The 20,219-nt window shown below is 51.1% G+C and overlaps 6 protein-coding genes across 6 annotated transcripts; 5 read left to right on the top strand and 1 right to left on the bottom strand.

The window, feature by feature from the left end:
* Positions 1-1,914: 1,914 nt before the first annotated feature.
* Positions 1,915-2,217, top strand: BJX68DRAFT_269229 (uncharacterized protein; the record flags this gene model as incomplete). The annotated part of the gene is made up of 1 exon (XM_071046277.1): positions 1,915-2,217. The coding sequence occupies one exon, from the start codon at positions 1,915-1,917 to the stop codon at positions 2,215-2,217; it is 303 nt and encodes a 100-aa protein (XP_070896625.1).
* A 4,459-nt stretch (positions 2,218-6,676) lies between these two features.
* Positions 6,677-8,090, bottom strand: BJX68DRAFT_256857 (branched-chain amino acid aminotransferase, cytosolic; the record flags this gene model as incomplete). The annotated part of the gene is made up of 4 exons (XM_071043242.1): positions 6,677-6,689; positions 6,740-7,438; positions 7,508-7,805; positions 7,865-8,090. 4 exons carry the CDS (start codon positions 8,088-8,090, stop codon positions 6,677-6,679), a joined length of 1,236 nt encoding a protein of 411 aa, XP_070896624.1.
* A 421-nt stretch (positions 8,091-8,511) lies between these two features.
* Positions 8,512-11,808, top strand: BJX68DRAFT_135369 (putative protein kinase Scy1). The gene is made up of 2 exons (XM_071036373.1): positions 8,512-10,280; positions 10,327-11,808. The coding sequence occupies exons 1-2, from the start codon at positions 8,849-8,851 to the stop codon at positions 11,598-11,600; spliced, it is 2,706 nt and encodes a 901-aa protein (XP_070896623.1). The 5' UTR covers positions 8,512-8,848; the 3' UTR covers positions 11,601-11,808.
* Positions 11,809-11,948: 140 nt separating this feature from the next.
* Positions 11,949-14,889, top strand: BJX68DRAFT_242239 (dipeptidyl-peptidase III). The gene is made up of 3 exons (XM_071040953.1): positions 11,949-12,292; positions 12,510-13,389; positions 13,439-14,889. Exons 1-3 carry the CDS (start codon positions 12,003-12,005, stop codon positions 14,552-14,554), a joined length of 2,286 nt encoding a protein of 761 aa, XP_070896622.1. The 5' UTR covers positions 11,949-12,002; the 3' UTR covers positions 14,555-14,889.
* A 668-nt stretch (positions 14,890-15,557) lies between these two features.
* BJX68DRAFT_135325 (putative general stress response protein Whi2) lies at positions 15,558-17,308 on the top strand. The gene is made up of 6 exons (XM_071036372.1): positions 15,558-15,799; positions 15,854-15,890; positions 15,940-16,075; positions 16,130-16,473; positions 16,524-16,785; positions 16,839-17,308. Exons 1-6 carry the CDS (start codon positions 15,721-15,723, stop codon positions 16,857-16,859), a joined length of 879 nt encoding a protein of 292 aa, XP_070896621.1. The 5' UTR covers positions 15,558-15,720; the 3' UTR covers positions 16,860-17,308.
* A 100-nt stretch (positions 17,309-17,408) lies between these two features.
* Positions 17,409-19,774, top strand: BJX68DRAFT_135312 (putative RSC complex subunit Sfh1). Its single transcript, XM_071036371.1, has 4 exons — positions 17,409-18,055; positions 18,121-19,287; positions 19,335-19,419; positions 19,471-19,774. The coding sequence occupies exons 1-4, from the start codon at positions 17,703-17,705 to the stop codon at positions 19,570-19,572; spliced, it is 1,707 nt and encodes a 568-aa protein (XP_070896620.1). The 5' UTR covers positions 17,409-17,702; the 3' UTR covers positions 19,573-19,774.
* The last annotated feature ends 445 nt before the right edge of the window (positions 19,775-20,219 follow it).

Genomic DNA, 20,219 nt, shown 5'->3' with positions numbered 1-20,219 from the left:
ACAGGAGGGACAGTCGACCAATCAGTCAAATGCGTACCTTCTTTGGGAATAGAATGACCAAATACCTAGGGATCATCAGTCTATCAAACAAGTGCAAATATGCCTAACATGAAAATGCAAGCAATGCTTTCTTCAAAGCAACCAGTGTCTTTACTGCAGGTTTTGGCTGGGATTGCAAAAGAAGCTTTCGCGTGACTCTGTTCCAACAAAGCTTCTAGTAACACCGCGTAGCCCACCACGTTTCCTGCTTGCGTTTTCATCGTGCCTTCTATCTCAAATCTTCTATATACCAAACTTTCAGCATCCATGCTATCAAGACCTTCAGTCACTACAATACCAGTTGCTTCGCAGCGATGGCTTCACCAACACGGACTCAAAGCGTTTAGCAGCAGAGCTTGGAGCTTTTGCACGTCTCCCATACGATATCCGTGAACAGATCTGGCTTGACATTGCATATCCCAACATCGCATACCCCCAGCTGACAGCCGATAAAGTCCACACGCTTGACGCCTATACACATCTTCTCAACACGAGCGAGGCATTGAGAGACGAGATACAGCATTTGCTGTTCAAGGGATCCGTGGTACAGTTCGACTGCGGCCCCCTCATTTGGCTCGCCTTTTCTAGAGATGGCAACAAGCGTGGTCGTTTTGAAGATGACGGCTTATTCAGTCGAGAAATGTTACTAGGTCTTGTCCAGCTCTACGAAGTCAACAAATGGGGAACCTTCCCCTGGGATATACTCGAGCGGATTGAGATAAAACTCCCTGCGATATCTCCAGGGGCTGCGAAGGCTGCGTTTGACCTGTGGACTAACATTAGAGAGATCACTGGCCATCTCGAGAACGTTCGGCCGTTGCCTCGTTTTGTTATTCGCCTGGAAGCGAGCAATACTCTAGAGGATCATTGTTGGTTTTCACAGGAGAGTCTTGATGACGATTTTGACTACAGGTTCTTCGTCCGTGCATTTAGCCATCTAAGGGATATCGCGACTACTATTGAAGTTTGGTCTGGTTCCTGCGCCGCTCGCCCTAGCATTTGCTGGAAATCGATCAGCTGGGCCTACGCCCCGCACTTGATTATGCCTCCTGCACCTCAAGACGCTACTATCGATGAAAAGTCACCTCACGAGCAAGCATTCGCAAGTGATCATGACCTCCAAGTCCACCTAGCCCGGGACTGGTACATGATGTCTCTCAAAACCGCGCGACCTGGCCAGAATATAGGCGAGTCCGTCAATGATCTGAGAAATGTGTGGGATACGCAAACTGCAAGCGGGCAGTCCGAATTCGTGGAGCAGTTCCATCGCATCCTGGATAATTGCCCCGACTTTATACTAGAAAAGGACCCTGACCTTTCGCTACTTACGGAGATGCGCCATGCCTTGAACCGCGTGGAGAAGCAAACTCGCACTTATGATCTGGAGGATTCCCTCAAGGCGCACAAGTTGATCGAGGCTATCGGAGATGCGACACTCAAGTTCTGGAAAATATGTCATAGGTATAAGCGGACGGGAGGTAAATGTGATATTTCATAGAGTTTTGACATCTAGCGTTCGCGAAGAAGGCACTCGGCGTTCTCATAGAATCATCACTGCTGAGATTTTTGCTCCATTATATTCTTTTCCGTCCACATTCCACTCCATTCGGAATTCACTAGAGACAGACACCTTTGAGGAATTGGCGACAGCGAATTGGAAGTCTCCAAACTTGAAGATATACTTTTCACCAAGGGTGAGTGCTGGTCAGGAAACCGAAGACTCTCACATCGCAGGGCTGGAGCCCTGCATCAGTTTTCTCTTCACGTCTGCCTCCTCTCCGTACCCTTTTTGTCCTCGCTTCTACTACTTCATTATTCGAACATAGAACACAACCCTGGACACCACGCCAAACCAACCGCACAACCCCTCGCAAAATGAACTTTGAGACCTACGGCCATCTTGGCCGCCTGCCCTACCACATCCGCGACCAAATCTGGTTTGAAGCTAGCAACGCACCCACCTTCGACACCTTCCTAGGCCAGTACCTCCCAGTCCCAAGGACAAACGCGGAGCTCTACGACGAAGTAAGCTACGCCCTATTCCGCGGTGCCCGGCTGACCTTCGAGGGCTGTACAACAGGCTCGCCTACTTTCATCCCTGAGATCCTCGTCCGGCTTATCTACGACTACGGCGCATATCGACGGTGGAGGTTGGGGGGGGGCGAGGCACCGAAGTGAAGATCTGTCCGGGGTGGGCATTGGACGAGATGAAGGCGAATGGGATTTGCGATGTTCCGTTCCAAAAGGGCAGAGGGTTCGGCTGGAGAAGAGGCTGTTAACAAACATGCTGAGACTTTCCACAGTCGATGGCACGGGGTGAGCCGTTTGACTATGACATTTTCGTCTAGCCCTTCCATGAGCTCCTGGGTATCATGCCTATCATCGAAGTCCGGTCGTATGAATTCGTCAGAGATGACATGCTCTCACCCATCGAGTCTACTCCACGTCATGCAACCATTAGAACAAGCGATATCAAATAACTCGCCACCCCCTTGTCCCTCAAACGCCACCAAGCAAGAAACCGGTATTGCAGCTGCCACGACGGATGGCGAAACAGAATATACCGACGCCTACACGACCCGGGCACTCAAGACCAGTTTCCGGCGGCTCATCTTGGGCGCAGGGCTAACCAAACCCCGGGGCGGGACCTCCAACTTCGAGGACACAATCATGCCGGTCTATCAATCATTCCCAGGCGATATGTGAACCATCGACCGTGGACTAGGTCCCCTAAGCAGCGTACACGGCCACTAAAGTACGAATGCTTCTCTAGCATCTCGCAAAATTGCCCTAGCTCCGTGTACAGCGGGCCAGGAGGCGATAGTAAGGGGCCCTATTATGAAAACGGCTACCACTACCATGGTCTGTTCTGTTCGGACTCAATGCACCATCCAGTCACGTTGATTGCCTTGAAGACCAAGTACAGGAGGGCAGTCCCAGAGAAGGACTGCCAGGGGATGCGCCTGAGCATGATAAGAAGCGCTAGTAATCGGAGACCCTTGGGGCTTGCTTGATTGTTTAAACGGAATTGGGCGTGAGAGAAGGGTTCAGCTTGATATGGTACTTGCGGGTGCGATCAAAGAGTGTTGGAGGTATTGTCTTGGGAATAATTTAGAGACATGTGATTAGGCTTTTAGGGTACGGTGTGAGTTGGTGTCTTCAGTGGCACCATCCACAGCTAATGGCATCTTTTCTCACGAGAACGTACTACGTCTCGCTTCGTGGCATTGCAGTTCTTCCGTATTTGCAGCTACTGTATGAAGACATTGTTTATATCACTATGTAGCTCGGCAATCCAGGTATGTTGTAACTTAGCTTAGCAACCACTGAATATATATCGTAAACTACACAGGGAGAGCAGGCTCCATTGACAACGCAAGCCTAGAGAACAGTTTGTTCTCTCTCATCCAAAGTATATTTCCGAATCCCGGTGGCAACCTTCTCTAGTTCTAGTCAGTCCTTCTGCGCGCTCAACAATCGTTTAGGTCCCCCAATCCCTAGAATATCTTTCCAGACGGAAGCCACACTGCCCAAGCGAATCCACTGCGGAGCTTCGTCTTTGAGAGTACGCCCCAGCCAAAGCCCTAGCGGATGAACCCGACGAAAGGGACCACACTAGCTGTAGTACAAACGTGCAAGAGCCTGAGTATTCCGAGTAGCAAAAATTTACGCAAAACACCGTGTAACCATGCACCACAACCATCCAATACGGAACATTTATTGAAAACCATCGGTCTGCGCTATTTTCTCTGTATTTTTCCAGCGTGATGGGCCCTGGGACCTGACAGGATTCTTACGCACACGCACTGAACGACGCTAGCGGGCAGCTAATGTTTCTTCTCCAGCCCTCTCTTGATTAATTATCACGAATAGTAATCAATATCATTGTATTGTCCCGAGCGATCCGCATAGCCGATTCTGTGCGGTGCTGCGGTGTGTCAGCTGGAATGTTCGAGGATCGACATGTCTCGATGGTCGTCTCCAGTCTCCATATGTTGTCCCCGTTTGTAGTAGTAGGCTTTGTCATCACTCATCCATAGTTAACTACATGTCTTAGGCAAGAGCTAACTATGGTATACGTCTGAATCAGAACTTTCGGCGACGTGCGTCTAGATCAACGGGATTAATCATCTCGCCCCTCGTTGATCTCGCCTAGTATTCCAGCTAGCGGCCGTGAGTCCGACTCTACTATGTATACTAGGTATCCATAGTACCCAGCTAGATACCCAGCAAAGCAAAGCGTATTAGTATCCGAGTATCCGAGTCTCCGAGCGAGTGTCCGAAGTTGACTCTCTGGGGCCTGCGGCACCAGCCCGCCCGCTTCGCATTTCGCTCCTCGAAAGTGCGTGTGTGCCCTCTGCGATTTCCTCGTGTTGCTTTTCATAGCATCCGAGTTGAGTCTCAAGGCGTGCATTTGCATTTGCATTTGCATTTGCGGCGCCCGATCCCAAAAGAGTAAATGGATAAACTACCGACAGTAGTAGACCGTCCAGCGTGCACTGTCCGGGTCGAGGCGGGACCGGTCACGGTGATGGTGACTGGGTCTACGTACGCACGTAACACAAGCACAAGCACAAGCGCAGGCGGGCACATTTCAGCCTCGACTTTTGGCCCTGGCCTGGGACGAGTAGTGGCAGGAGGGTATGAGGTGGCTGGCATTGAGACTGAGAGCCGCTCACCGACCCGAGTCGATTCGATGCCATGCGTCCTTCCCATCAGGGTGTTGGTTGGGCTTTGCATCGTTCAGCCCTGGCGCGCCCAGCCCGGTCGAGATGGCAATCCAATCCGACCCGGAGCCCGGTCGTGTCCGGAGATGAAGATGCAATTTCCACTCTCTTCGCACGGGGACGGGGTGCGTGGGGATAATACTCTCGAATGCAGAAATTGATAATCAATAATGAAATGGCGAATGAGAAGAGCAGGAAAGAAAGGGAAATGAACTTGCGGAATCCCTCCGCTCCTACATACATTAGCCCCTACGCCTAGTCCCTGGCGCTCGAGAACTCAGCCTTACCTGCTGCTGCTGCTCTAGCCTGCAGAGCAGACTCCGAGAGTCCGAGTAGCCTCCCTACAAACATATCGAGAGAGAGCCATCCAAGACCAACACTAGTCGTCGACTTACCCAAGCGCTGCCCTGGGCCGCCCTGGGCCTTTCGTGTCGCGGGCCAAGCATACCGGAGTTAGTATTTTGATGCGCGCTTATTTCCTTCCACTCCTGCATACCTATCAACCACACAAAGGGTTTCCTGAAACGTCCAGTCAAGACTCGAGGCCCGGCGTTCATGTCCAACATTGAGGCTGATTATGGCCTGTCGCGAGTCAAGCTGCACCTCCATCGAGATAAATCCCCGGTAGTACAGGGCATATCTACTACCTACTTACCTAGCAAGCTACTAGTAGTAGTTAGTAGGCACTGGGCATTGTTTTCTTGATCGGGTAAAGAGCGAGGAAGGGGGTTTGCGTATTCCCATCTTGGGACGGGCTTGGTAGGAGGCAGTCGAGACGAAAGGAGGTTTCAGCGCGTGACGGCTTGGTCGTGTGTAAACTGCACCAGAGTCATTGGCCTAGAGGTCCGTTTGGTGCGTTGCGGTAAAGCAATGCAGTGTGATAATTGGGACTCGGACTACGTACGTCCAGTTAGTACTCCATTCGTAGGAGTGGACGATTCAACCCGTCTTAACCAAAGTACCCACGTACGTGTTATGTGTATCAGTATACGTCTCTGACGTATAGCTACACCCCAATACGGATAGATCCAGCGCGATCCTGGAGAAGGCCTGCTCTCTTGCGATTAGTTAAAGTTAAGGCCCTCTCCGTATTCAGCTATCATCCTAGGTGCTCTGGGCATGCCACATGGACTGATCCGTGTGCGTTGGCTTTGGGGCCGAGGGCTCCCTCGAGCTCGAGACTTACTGCGAAAAGTGGGCCTTAGGGTTACTCAGGCGTCCTGCATCCAGTGGACAGGACGAGTCGATGGGTTGCTACATACCGCCCCAGCCTGCAGCGACGCATTACGGAGACAGTAGCGGAGATCCGCAGTGCATGTACCTATAATTAACTCAAACCCGCTAGCAGCACATTGACCATCTGGATAGTTGACCATGCAGGATGAAATTGCCAAACAAAGGACGGCTGTGCTCACAATGTCAATTGTAAAGATCCCTCGCTTCGCCCACCGGACATCGGGCGAAGATGTGCGTATCCGGGTCCGGCGTACAATACATCATAGGTGTTGGTTGTATTCTGCAACGTGATGGGGCTCTGCGCAACCGTCCGTTGTGTAGGGGAAAGTTTGAAATATGACGCGGCGGTGTGCATGTGCAGCATCTGTTATCGTGTCGACGGTTGGGGCCATTTTGCATTTGCGGGGTCCATGTAGTAGTCGCGAGGGCTAACGTTGGAACTTAACCTTAGGTGAGGTGAGTGAGAGCGTGGAGTGCAAGGGGGTTGTTTCAGGTCGGGGCAGAGTATGAGCGTTGGTCAGACGGGTGGTCTTGGTTCTATCGATAAGTGTTTTATAGTATTGATGTTTATAGTGTGTAGTCGACTAGGTAACGCTCATGCTCGACGAAGAACAAAGACAAGAAAATGGTTGATAGCTGCAAATCCCGAAGTGCCCAAAAAGGTTCTTGTCCAATCACAGAACGTGACTGTAATGTGTTAGTACAATATCAATTTCACCTTTACGCTGGCTGCTTACCTCCATGGGTGGTCCTCGTCACCGTACTGGATCCCCTCAATCCAGTTCTTCATCTGAAGAGCAATCTCTCCGGCCTCCTCGTTCTCCTTCAGTCCGCAGTTGACGAGCTTGCCGCGGTAGCTGATGGCTCGGACGGGGCTGACGATAGCTGCGGTACCGGAACCAAATACTTCGATCAACCGTCCCTCTTCGGCGGCTTCAGCGAGCTCGGCCATTCTAATCTTGCGTTCGGAAACGTCCCAGCCCTTGGGCACTAATCGCTCCTTGGCAAGGCCAAGCACGGAATCACGGGTGACACCCTCGAGGATGGTTCCGTCGAGAGGAGCGGTGACCAGCTCCTTCTTTCCAGTCTCCTTGTTCTTCAGCGCAATGAACAGGTTCATCGTGCCAACCTCGGTGACGTATTCCTCCTCTCCGAAGAGCCATAGGTTCTGCTGGAACCCGCGCGAGGCGGCCTCGAGCTGAGGAACAATGCAGGGGGCGTAGTTGGCACCAAGCTTCTTGTCTCCGACACCTCCGGGCCAAGCGCGCACAGCGTAGTCCGTAGCCTCTAACGACACAGCTTTGAACCCGGTAGGATAGTAAGGACCGACAGGACTGGCAATGACGAAGAGGAGGGCAGAGCCGGGTGGACCGACACCGAGCGTGTTCTGTGTGCCGATCATCGTGGGGCGCAGGTACAATGAGTAGCCTCGCTCGCTGGAGGCAATTAGCAATGATTCATGAGACGGATAATTGGCAACAATCCAGGAGAGAAGCGCAACGTACTTGGGGATGAAGCGGCTATCGAGCTTGACCAGCTCTCCAATCATCTTCGTGAGAGCTTCACCATCGAATGTAGGCAGAGCGATCCGCGCAGAAGACTTGTTCAAACGTTGCATGTTCTTGTCCGGCCGGAATAACCGAATCTGGCCGTTGTTATCCCGGTAGGCCTTCATACCTTCGAAACATTCGAATGCGTAGTGGAACACGCAAGCCGAAGGGTCTAATTGGAGCTTCTGGTAGGGAACAATCTTGGGCGCATGCCAGCCATCCGCGGCAGTCCATTCCGCAGTAAACATATGATCTGGAAGCGAATCATCAGCACCTATCCAGCATTGGGGTGTTCAGCGCGAATATCCGTACCAGTGAATGACCTTCCGAAAACGAGGTCTTTTGCGGGAGACAATTCCTTCGGCGAGGTTGTTTTCGTGATAGTGAGCTTTGAAGCGTCTAACCTAGCCGCCTCGAAAGCAGCTGAAGTAGCGCTGAAGCTTCGCTGCCATAATCGGTTCGCGCGAATGCTCTGGACTCGGGGAGGAGCAAAGCTCGGGAGAGCTCGTCGGCGAGCTAATTGCTGAAGGGAGTTCATGGCTGCTCGGGGCTGTATAGACAGGAGTCAAAACTGTACAGATGGGAGTTGAAGTCTGCCAGAGGAGAAATATGAAGAGCAGAGCATTGAGCGGGTAACAGCGGTTATAAGCGATTAGAGATGACTCCACGGTCTCCTCCACGGTCTCACTCCACGGACGGTCGAGCAAACTCCGGAAGACCCAATGCTGGAATTGCGGTTTGATATCTGGGGGGACGAACCTTCAACCAATGATTTTGCAAGCAAAGTTCGGTGATTGACTTGCGTCTCCTGAGTCACAGTTGAGGCGAGAGATAGAGAAACGCCAATGCCCCATGCGCCCTTCTCCAAATCCACAATCGAGACTCGGTTTGATCTCCGAAGTCGGCCCTCAGCGGAAAACCGGCAAACGCGGTAAGCGGTGAGTCAGCTGAAGCTTCGACACTGACGATCCCCTTCCACGTGACCTGGATAAAGACCGGGGCCAACTTGGGCTGATATCTTTGATGACTACAACGATAGCCCAGCAAAGCGCCGAACATTTGTTCACTCGAGGCAAAACTGAAGACGGTGCTTTTTCTTAGCGACTCTCTCATGCTGACATATCTGGCTCGCCCGATCGTGCTGTAAATGTCGATTCAGTCGTTGATCCGACCGCATTGCGATCTTTAGGCTGCGGCCAACCGAGGCATGCACAGCGATTGTGTCGCACACTAAATGGAATGAGATATTTGCTTGGCCACTGACCTCCGAGTTGTCTTTGGGCTTCCTCTATCAAAATGTTCTCATCTGCGCTCAAATCGCTCAGCTCAAACATCTCCGCCAACTATCAAGTTTCCCCGCATCCCACTATTGTGTCGGGCCCGTGGAAGATTCACGATGGCAAGAAAAAGTCAACCAACACCGCCGCGTCTATTTTCATCTTCGACAAAAAGGCCCTTGAGCCTCGGTCTGGAGGATTAGGTGGTCGGTCCAGCTCCTCTATCAAGAAGCTCCAGGAGGAAGTTGTCGAGCGACTGAAGCGTGAAGCGGGTAACCTTGCTCGCCTGAGACATCCTTCTGTTTTGCAGGTGCTGGAGCCGGTTGAGGAGACACGCAATGGCGGTCTTATGTTTGCCACTGAACGAATTACTGCTTCACTAGCTGGACTCTTGCAGGAAAAGGACTCTCAAGAGAGCAATGGCAGGATTGGGTCACGGACTTCTCGATACATGGTCGAAGAGTCTGATGGGTCGCGCAGGCGGAGGGACCTCGATATTGACGAGCTAGAAATCCAAAAGGGCCTGCTGCAGGTTGCTAAGGGTCTCGAGTTCCTTCACGAGTCTGCGGGCTTAGTTCATGGCAATCTCAACCCAGAGGCTATCTTTATCAACGCCAAGTCTGACTGGAAGATATCTGGCCTAGGTTTTGCTGGCCCGTCGGACTCAGCAGAATCCAAGTCCAGTCTCCCACCCCTAGCACTGTCTGAAGTCCTTTATCAAGATCCGCGACTGCCATCCTCTGTTCAGCTGAATCTAGACTACACCTCCCCCGATTTCGCCATGGATTCAAACGTCAATGCATCCGCTGACTTGTTCTCCCTTGGACTTATAATCATAGCTCTCTACAACTCGCCTCATGATTCTCCATTAAAACCCCACGGTAGCGTGGATACATACAAGCGACTGCTCAGTTCTCCATCTTCGACACCGTCTCAGGGCAACAATTTCCTGTGTTCAGGGACGATTCCCAAGGATTTACTGGCGCATGTACTACCAAGGTTGATAACACGCAGAGCTGCACAGCGTCTTAGCGCTCGCGAGTTCCAACAGTCCCAATATTTTGATAATATCCTTGTCTCAACTATACGGTTCCTGGAGTCACTGCCAGCGAAGAATGCGAATGAGAAATCACAGTTCATGCGGGGACTGCAACGCGTTTTGCCAGAATTTCCTGTTACTGTCCTGGAGAGGAAGCTTCTGGGAGCCTTGCTCGATGAACTCAAGGATCGCGAGCTCCTCCCTCTCATTCTGCAGAATGTATTCGCGATTCTGAAGAAAATCCCTAATGCACGCCGTGTCTTTCCCGAAAAGGTCATTCCTCAGCTCAAAGATGTCTTCCCCGTTGGTAAGGGCGCAGAGCGTGATTCGAAAAAGGATGCGGGGCTCATGGTAGTTCTCGAGAACATGAATGTCGTCGCGGAAAATTGCTCGGGAAAGGAATTCAAAGATGGTAACACGCTTCAATTGATATGTATTTACATGGCTGACATTTCTAGACATCCTTCCCTTTATCCGCCTCGGACTCGATTCTCCTACTCACACCCTCGTTGATGCTGCAATTAAATGCTTGCCTTCGATCTTGCCAGTCCTCGATTTTAGCACTGTGAAGAACGATGTTTTCCCGCCAATTGCTTCTACTTTCAGCCGTACCAACAGTCTCGCCATCAAGATACGATGTCTAGAGGCATTCACAGTGCTCTGTGGAGGTTCTGTCGAACAGGAAGATGCTGTTGGAGACGACATGACTGGTATTGTCGAAAAGAGCAAACCGCAACCTCCAAAATCGTCCATTCTGGACAAATACACCATACAAGAGAAGCTCGTTCCCTCGTTAAAGGCTATCAAAACGAAAGAACCCGCCGTCATGATGGCGGCTCTGGGCGTGTTTCGGCAAATTGGAAAAGTTGCAGACACTGATTTCCTAGCTTTGGAAATTCTGCCTGTTCTCTGGAGCTTCAGTCTTGGACCGCTTCTCGACTTGCGGCAGTTCGGCGAGTTTATGGCCCTTATCAAGAACATTTCCTCGAAAATCGAGCGTGAACAGATGAAAAAGCTACAGGAACTTTCTTCGGCAGAATCCACTGGGTTCCACAATGGAACCTCTGCCGCCTCAAAAGGTTCAAGCAGCTTTGCGTCGTCTGAGATAGAATCTGGGCGGGACAACTTTGAGCGCCTGGTGCTTGGGCGAGGCGGCGCGGCTCTAAATGGCCAAGAGAATGATATATTTGGTGGGCTGGCCACAGATGCACCATCCTCGCAATCGCCCACTCCACGGCCAAGCTCGACGACATTCTCATGGTCGTCAAATACGGGGGTCGTCGGCAGACAGCCCAGTCTCGCCGCGCGCTCCATTACTCCTGATTTCAAGGTGAATTCATTCCCGTCGTTGCAACCTGCTCCAAAGCAAACATCTCCCGCATCAACATTTCCAGCTCTTCAGCCGTCAGCCCCCAATCCTTGGAGCACACCAACCACACCAAGTCATCTACAACAATCGATGACGAGCGGATCGGGGCCTTCTCTTTCGTCGCTTGCCAGTATGAACCCCACTGTCTCTTCATCCAAAAGCACGCAGGCGGCTCCTAATTACTCTGCATTCTCAATACCACCTCCCCCTGCTACACAACCTCTTAACGCATTTGCAAATACTTCTCAAACCCTTTCCCCCCCGAATACTGGGCAGGCCTCTTCGTTCCTTGCGAACGGTGCAGGACAGTCGCAACAAGCGACACAGAAACAAGGGCTCGACAAGTATCAGAGCTTGATATGATGACAGGGATGGTCATGTCGATTTCTACTCTTTCCTATATTACTTCTCTGTATACCTTTATATTTTAGCATATGTATGTAGATGATGCATTATTCCCCACCATAGCTTGAACTTTGATTTTTGACCCCGAGCAACGATTCTCTAAAACTCGTTCCCGAAGCACAGTATATTCTACGGTGCCTACTAATAGCAGATATTTCTACTAGAGCTGACTCATTCCTTTAGGCTAGTTGTAACTGTTTTATATTCAGTATATCAGTAGTAGTAGTAGAAGTGCACAGATCCCAATCCCCCACTTGCGCCAAGCAACCACAGCTGGGGCTCAACCTCTCGAATCTGACGTAGCTGGGGACACTGAGTTAGGCAGCCCGGCTGCAGCGCAAAGCTCCTCGAAACGTATTGATGCTCCCTTTACAAAGAGGGGTATGCAGGCTGCGTTTGCCGCCAGCCTTCCACCGCCCCTCCGCATTCCTTTCACGACCCCTCAACTGCCTCTCCCTCCGACTTTCTTCCACACTCCCAAACACACCCCAAGCGAATTCTTGTACTCCTCCACCTCTCATCATGGATGCCAACGTCAAGCAGCATTATCTAGCCGATTCCCCTCCAACGGTGGTCCGCTTGGAGATCAAGCATCACTTTGACAACCTCAAGGACAAGAACTTGAGGAAATATGCCCACTACATTAGCAGGTATGTTTCTATCGCTCTCTCTAAGCCACGCCATCTAGCCGGTATATTCCTCAATGCGATCATTTGCGCGTCTCACTCAATAGGGTGCTTCAGCTCGAATGCTCCATTTAGTGAGATGCACGCGACTCGGATTCAGCTTACATTGGCCAGAGCTGTACCATGACTGAATCCACTTGTTGCTTTGGATGGTTCTAACATGATTGATTTCCTTATCTAGGGCTGCATTTGAGGGAACTCGTGTTACTCTTCGTCAAGTCTCCCCCGAGTCCGAACCGATCTACGACCTGATCCTGGCATTACATCGCGCCTGCGACGGGAAATGGTCCGAGCTTGCTCAAAGGACGAACGTCAGCGATGAGAACCTTCGCTTCTTCCTCGAATATTCCGCCCAATTTCTTGGAAACTGTGGAAACTATAAAGGATTCGGAGACAGCAAGTTTATCCCTCGATTGCCTGTGGACGCATTCGAGGCATTAGCCTCAGCAACACCTGAAACAAAAGCTGCTTTTGAAAAGGCCAATACTACGGGAGGTGGCATCTACGAGACGTCGGAGCAGTCTCTTATGCATCTTGGATACCCTGAGGCTGGGCACATGACTACGTATTACCCCGACTCGCCGTCGATCACCAAAGATGAGATTACGGCCATTGGGGATTTCTTTGAACAAAAGGGCATGCCCTTGGAGAACACGAGGCTCCGAAAGACCTCCGCAGGAGACTTTGAGCTTCTGCTCGCTTCTGGGGTCTCAAACCCCCCGGCGAGGGATAGGGATCTGGGAGACGTCAGCTCTTTTAATCTGGATGGTGGGCTAAAGGGCAAGAAGGTCACTCTTGTTTTCGGTGATCATAAGGAAGAGATGGCGAAGATTGCGCACAGCGTCAAGCAGGCCGGCCTTCATGCCGCTAATGACATTCAGAAGAAGATGCTGGATGCCTATGCCCTATCCTTCGGGGCCGGTTCTATTGAGGCTATCAAAGAGAGCCAGCGACTATGGGTGAAGGACCAGAAGCCAGTTTTAGAGACAAATCTGGGGTTTGTGGAGACCTACAGAGACCCTCATGGCGTGCGAGGAGAATGGGAGGGTTTTGTTGCATTGGTGAGTGGCCCCGACAGTGAGGCTAAATCTCGGATGCTAATTTTGATAGGTCAACCTTGAGCGCACACGGGCTTTTGGAAAACTTGTTGATAGTGCCGAAAGCATGATCCCCAAGCTGCCTTGGGGCGAAGACTTTGAAAAGGACAAATTCCTTAGCCCTGACTTTACTTCTCTTGAAGTGCTGTCGTTCCAGTCGTCGGGTATTCCCGCTGGAATTAACCTCCCCAACTACGACGATATTCGGCAAAATCTAGGGTTTAAGAACGTCTCCCTTGGCAATGTCCTATCGGCCAAAGCTCCCAATGAGCCCATTCCATTCATCCCTGAAGCGGATCAAGAAGTTTATCGCCGTTGCCGTGATCCCGCTTTCGAAGTGCAGGTCGGTATCCATGAGCTTCTTGGACACGGCACTGGCAAACTACTACAAGAGACCGCCCCTGGGGAGTACAATTTTGATGTCTCCAGCCCACCAATCAGCCCCGTGACCGGCAAGCCCGTGTCGACGTGGTACAAACCTGGTCAAACTTGGAGCTCCGTCTTTGGTGCCATCGCATCTTCTTACGAAGAGTGCCGCGCCGAGTGTGTTGCCATGGCTTTGAGCTGCGATTTCAGCATCCTCCAGATCTTCGGGTTCGGAGATGGAAAAGAAGATATCTCGAATGAGGCTGGTGATGTTCTTTTTGCGTCGTACTTATCAATGGCGCGTGCAGGTCTCGTCGCTTTGGAGTTCTGGGATCCCAAGACCAAGAAATGGGGACAAGCACACATGCAGGCGCGCTACAGTATCTTGCGCACTTTCCTCGATGCTGGTGATGATTTTGTGAAACTCTCATACACCAAGGAGGACCTTTCCGACCTCGAAATTAGGCTAGACCGCTCCAAGATCTTGAGTCACGGACGCCCGGCCGTTGAGAAGTACTTGCAGAAGCTGCACATCTACAAGAGCACGGCGGATGTCGAGGCTGGAAAGGCACTCTACGATGACATCACATCAGTTGATGAGTGGTGGGGAACTGCTTTGCGTGATCTTGTCTTGAAGAACAAGATTCCGCGCAAGGTGTTTGTGCAAGGCAATACTGTTCTAGAAGGCGACGAGGTTATTCTCAAGGAATATGAGCCGTCGCTTGAAGGTATCATTCAGAGCTTTGCGGAGCGCGGTGTCTAAAATGGCACAATTTTGCGTTGATATTTGGAGCTATCAAATCCTGTGTAGCTTCAGTACCGTGCTGCATATGGCTTCATATGGATATTACCATCAATGAATATCATAGCGATCGTGAATGCTACTTAACTAGTGTTCAAAGTTACTCCTTATCAAGACCTTGGATCACGTGCATTTCCCTGATAAGGCAGCCCAGGCCCAGCATGAGCTTCCAGTCGAATACATGGAGTGGTTACAGAGACCTACGTCCAGTCTTGTAGCAAGAACTGTGTGATTTCAAATGGTGAAAGTGGCCAATGCGCGTGTTCAATTTGCCAAGTGTAGTCGTAGCCATCCCCTCGCACCGAATTAGCTTGCTCCGACAACCACTTGCCAGCGCTTAAGGAGGGCCGCCAATGACCTCCGAGCGCTTCCTGCCATCGTCTCTCCTCTTTCTTCGCCCTTGCCTCACCACTGCTATCGTCTTGCTCTGGAGAAATACTCCATCTGATCTTCAACGATTTTTCTTGTATTCATAATATTTGACTCCGCCCGATTGCTTGCTTCTAGGACCTTCATGTACGGACAGACTTATTAGAAGTGGGCTCCTGATCGACAAGAGCAGCTAGAGTCTGGATCACCTCTGATCAACAGGACGACCTCTAGTCAAAGTTGTCACCACCTCCCCCAGCCGAATTCGCGCAGATTACTGTCATCGAAAAGCGTCCGCACGAAATCTCGACGCCTTGTCGTGCCCACCGGACTCTCGTGGCTCGCCTCCCACGGCGCGGCCGCCTCCCAACCTCAACCTCACGGACCCCGTGGAGGAAGAAGACGACTTCTATACCGCACCGCCGCCTCATTCTCCCTGCTCAGAAGCGTCCTCCTCTAGCTTTTTCTCCCTACGCCCGCCACCGTTCTCGTCGCTCGTCTTTCCTTCGGCGTCTGATCCCCATCGTCCAGAGCCTTTAGCTTTCGAACCGGGTTGCGCTTCTCCCCCGGCCTTTTCTCCCTTATTCTCCGAACAAGAGCCGTTAGAACCAGAGCCATCGTCGGCATTAGTTGCGGACACAAAATCAAACTTCTCAAGAGATCCAAAGGGAGAGCAAGCCGGCAAGAGCGCGGACGACGGAGAACCTCCTCCACCATATACCGAGGGAGACAGCCCTATCGACTCGTTCACATACGTGATGGCGGCGGCAGGAGGCGCATCGAGTATTATTACTCAGGTACAACAGACAGGAGGGCCTCCGATAAACACACTTGGCGGTATGCGCACCCACGCTACTTGGTCGATGGAGTAATGGCTAATTGGTCCCCTAGATGTCAATGGCGACGAGCATATCACTCTTGATCTCCGGTAAGGAGCATGTAATATCATGGTAACTCCCTATGCTAACTAGGTATAGGGGAACCCGATTCACTCTTTCACGCGATGAGCTATTGACTTTACCGGAGTTTGTCCTCCTATCGCTTTTCCCTAACGGTCTACTTCCAGATGGCCATATGAATGGCTTTCATGAAAGCGATGTATATCCTGTTGATGTAAGTCGCACACAATATCATTATCTGGTATCAATTGTGCTAATATATCTATAGTACGACCCAGCATCTTTGCAGTACATGCTAGACTTTTTCCGCTCTGTCGCACAGTCTATCCCGTCTTCGCCATCAGCATCACAAGATCTTGATATGTCTTCGGATTCTATGCAAGGTTCCACTAGAGACATGCTTCAAGATCGGGCCGGTATCATCGTCTTACGTGAAGATCTGGACTTTTATGCCATTCCTCCCCGCCCCGACATCGACCATGGAGAGATGGTGGAGGTCAAGCGTTCCGCTGCCAAGGCGCTGCTAAAACAAGATGGGATCTTTTCAGGGCTCAGGAAAAGCGACGAACCCGGCTCCACAGAGCAACATCTCATTGAAATGCTCACTGCAGGGTAAGCTTAATAAAGAAAGTCATTCGTTCTTCACGAACTAATTGTGATAGTGGCTTCGACCGCGAGGATCGATGGGGACACCGTGCTCCAGAGCCCAACAAAGCAGTCATCTGCAGTCTTGCTTTGGCGAAACTGCGGACCGACATTCGAGGCGATTTAGCCAGCAATAATGTCGGCATGGCTCAGAAGCTTCTCCTGTTTTGGCGCAAGCCAGCACGGCGATGCTGGTGGGAAGGCGTTGAGCTAGACAATGTCGAAGGAGTTGAAGGCAAAGTCAAGATCTGGATCCGCAGGGTCTGGACCCTAGAAATGGTAGGCCCGCGTGAACTTGTTGTCAGCCGGTGCGCATTCTAACCTTCTCCCAGAGCGTAATTGGCCTCCGATAGTCTTCTACGGTTGGTCCCGAAGTTTGCTTTCCTTTTCCCTGTTCCGTTACTTGGTATACCAGCGACCATCGCATTCCCTCCCTGCCGCTTTCCGATGCATGCTTGATACACACGATTATCAGCATCTGGTCTCCTGTTACTTCAACCCGCGTTTGCGGAATTTACGATATCCCCCTGCTGTCCGAACCTGCACCTATCGACCAAAAGAGTGGCGTATTATTTGTTGGTACTTGCGCATTCCTGTTTATAGTGTTTCCCAGCTGGCCGGCCTGCATGCATTGAATCGTCTGCTTGTTGACAATCCCTTCTCCATGAAGCCTGTCTGTCTGTCCGTCTATAATCCGCGCTCTACGATTTGCTAGATGTTAAATGCCTGCGCGCGTTTGTAGCAGCACTACTATATAATACTATCTACTCATCAACGTAAAATAATATCAATTGGTTGAAATACTGGATGAAAGAAAGGGGTGTGTATGTTCACGTGATCTGATCTCTGGAATGGGACTAGCGTTGCAGGGCCTTTGCCAGAACGCGGAGCTTGAGCGCGATCACCGACTGAAGGAGCCCAAGCATCGCTGCGATTATTCCTGGCCAACCCCATCTGAGCACAACCAGAGCCTCACAGTCTATTCGACGAAGAGAGTTAGTTTGCCCGTCGCACTTGTCTAACGCGATATCATTCAACACAACAATTGCCTCTTTTCCTCTCTTTTTTCTTCTCTCGCCGGCACATCCTTGATCGGTCCAATTCGCAGACACTATTTATTTTACTCGCGAATCGCAGCTCAAATCTTCCCCGAAACTCAGTCGCCAAACCACAGGGACATGTTATTGCCCATATAGATGGCCAACATGTCCCCTCTTAGAGGTTATATCACATCTTATCCACCGCGAGTGCGGCAATATGCGAACGCGCTCTTCACGCCCATCATTCCTCAGACCCAAGTTGGCCCGACGCCGCGGACCACAAAACGAGGAACTGCAGCCATCAATTACGCAGAGGATGGCTTTGACGATGACGACTTTGATGATAGTGAGGGTCCTCGGAGGCCTACGGGGCTGAGGAGTCTTCGACGAGAGGAATCCTCCTTCGACAAGGTAGCGCTAGCAGAAAAATTGGGCAAGGAAATCCACGCCCCGGTGGAGGTTCAAGGGGTATTCCGAGATTGGATGATCAAGAGAATGCTACGGCCAGCGTATGTTTTACAATTGACGTGACCATTTCGCAGTCTTTTGCTGATTTGCCTCGTGGTCTTCTTAGGTGTGCCGACCAATTGCAAATACAAGCGCAACTCCCTCTGACACTTATACCCATTCGAATCGACCTCGAGGTCCCAGCGCATCAGCCGTCAGAGCCTTTTGCGATCCCTCGGAATGTGCTTGACCCGGCGATCAACCCTACATTGCCTGCCTATAGGAAACCAGACCCACTGCCTGCTTTTCGGATCAAGGATACTTTTATGTGGAATCTTCATGAGGCCCTCGCAACTCCTGAGGAGTTTGCTCTCGGGTTCGTTCGCGACATGGACCTTCCCAACCAGCAGGCGATGACCGTTGCCATTGCTACACAGATCCGCCAACAATTAGAGGAATATGCTGGTGTCGCGCTGCATCCACTGTTTCAGAGCGCAGCTCCGAAGCCTGCAGCCCCGCAAGCAGGGCTATCGCGAGACGTGTCTTCCACCCCCGCGCCCATGCATGCCGCAACTCCAGACAGCAGGGGCAACACTGTGACCGCGACAAAGGAACCTCTAGTAAACGACAGCATTTTAAACCCAGACGACGCGTATAGATGCATGATCCATTTAAATATCAACCTGCAGAACAAACTGTATACAGACAAGTTTGAGTGGTCGCTTCTACATCCTCCAGGAATGGCGGAGGAATTTGCACAGATTACGTGTGCGGACCTTGGCTTAGGAGGTGAATGGGTTGGAGCTATTGCACACGGAATATACGAAGCAGTATTAAAGTTGAAGAAGGAGGTCTGCGAAAGTGGTGGGCTCATTAGTGGTCTGGGCAGCTACGGGAATGAGATTGATAACCAAGCAGCTAACGGCGCTGAGGCGGGCTGGCGGTATGATCCTGAGGGTCTAGGCGATGAGTGGGAGCCCAAGGTGGAAACATTGTCGAAGGAGGAGATTGAGAAGCGCGAGGGAGACCGCGAGCGACAGATTCGACGGTTACGTCGAGAAACGGCCCGGTTCTCTTCAACCGCTGGTATCACACCAGAGGTTTCGCGGCAAGGGAGCGGTTTCTTTGACGTTGATAGTGAGACACCGCTGGGAAGAGGCGAGCGAAATAAGCGGAAGAGGCGCTTCCGGAGTCTCAGCCCGCTGGGCAGGGGAGGGACACCAGGTGGACGAGGCACGCCGGACACTGGGTCCGGTGCTGGGTATGGTGGAGGCGGTGGCACATTATCCGACTGGTTCGTGTCTTTTGTCTTCTTGCTTATTCCTGCACTGACGAAATCAGGGAACGGCAAAACTGGCGATGCAGTAACTGTATGGTTTGGGGCTCCGCGGTGTGGGCTGTACGAGACGGGCCAGCTGGTCCTAGGGTAAGCAAATCCATTCAGCTGAAATTCTTATACATATGCTAATCGAGTCAGACACTTTGTCACAACTGTGGCCTTCTTTACGAGCGAGACAAGGTCGTTCCCGAATGGTCTAGGGATCTGCACCGTCACGACATACCTGTTGGCCGGGGGTGAACAAACGGCAGTTAAACTATTCGATAGAAGCCACGACACCTACATCTTTTAATGTCCCAACAGCTATAATCAATATTTCTACGGACAGGTTGCTTCTCATGGAGACGCCCTGGTCCGCGCGGTGCATTATTCAGTTTGAAACATACTTAGTCCATGTACTATTAAGCTTGGCCATGATATCTAATGAACCATTTGTAGTCCCTCCGTGTACTTCTCTTATTCCTAGATACACCCATTCTCAAAGTCATCATTCAATATCACCGTTCTAACCGTTTTGTGATTGTTTCTTGCCATGGTCGTCAGCTGCTATTGTCGGTTATTTTATGCCATTAAGTAGTCGCTAACCCACTTTCCTCCTCCAAATCTCTTTCGTGTTGACGCCAGCTTCCACTTCTCCCTATAAATCTTTCTTACCCAAGGGTGCCCTCTTCCTCCTTTCACATTGGCAGCGCAACCCTAGGAAGAATCGCGGCTCGTGGGAGTGCTTTATTCGCAGAATTATCCGTATTCGTCCCAACTCCTATCTCTCCACTGCACTTTACTTTGCAATACTACTGAAAATTAAAGTATCCCGTGGCAGACGAGTATTTCCCGTCTAAATATTACTACATTGTTTCGTTGTGTGAAGAGCAATAAAAACCAGCGTA

The sequence above is a fragment of the Aspergillus pseudodeflectus genome (assembly GCF_044049435.1).
Source record: "Aspergillus pseudodeflectus strain CBS 756.74 chromosome Unknown BJX68scaffold_37, whole genome shotgun sequence".
In the NCBI taxonomy this organism is placed as follows: domain Eukaryota; kingdom Fungi; phylum Ascomycota; class Eurotiomycetes; order Eurotiales; family Aspergillaceae; genus Aspergillus; species Aspergillus pseudodeflectus.
This window is presented reverse-complemented; position numbering and strand designations above follow the sequence as displayed.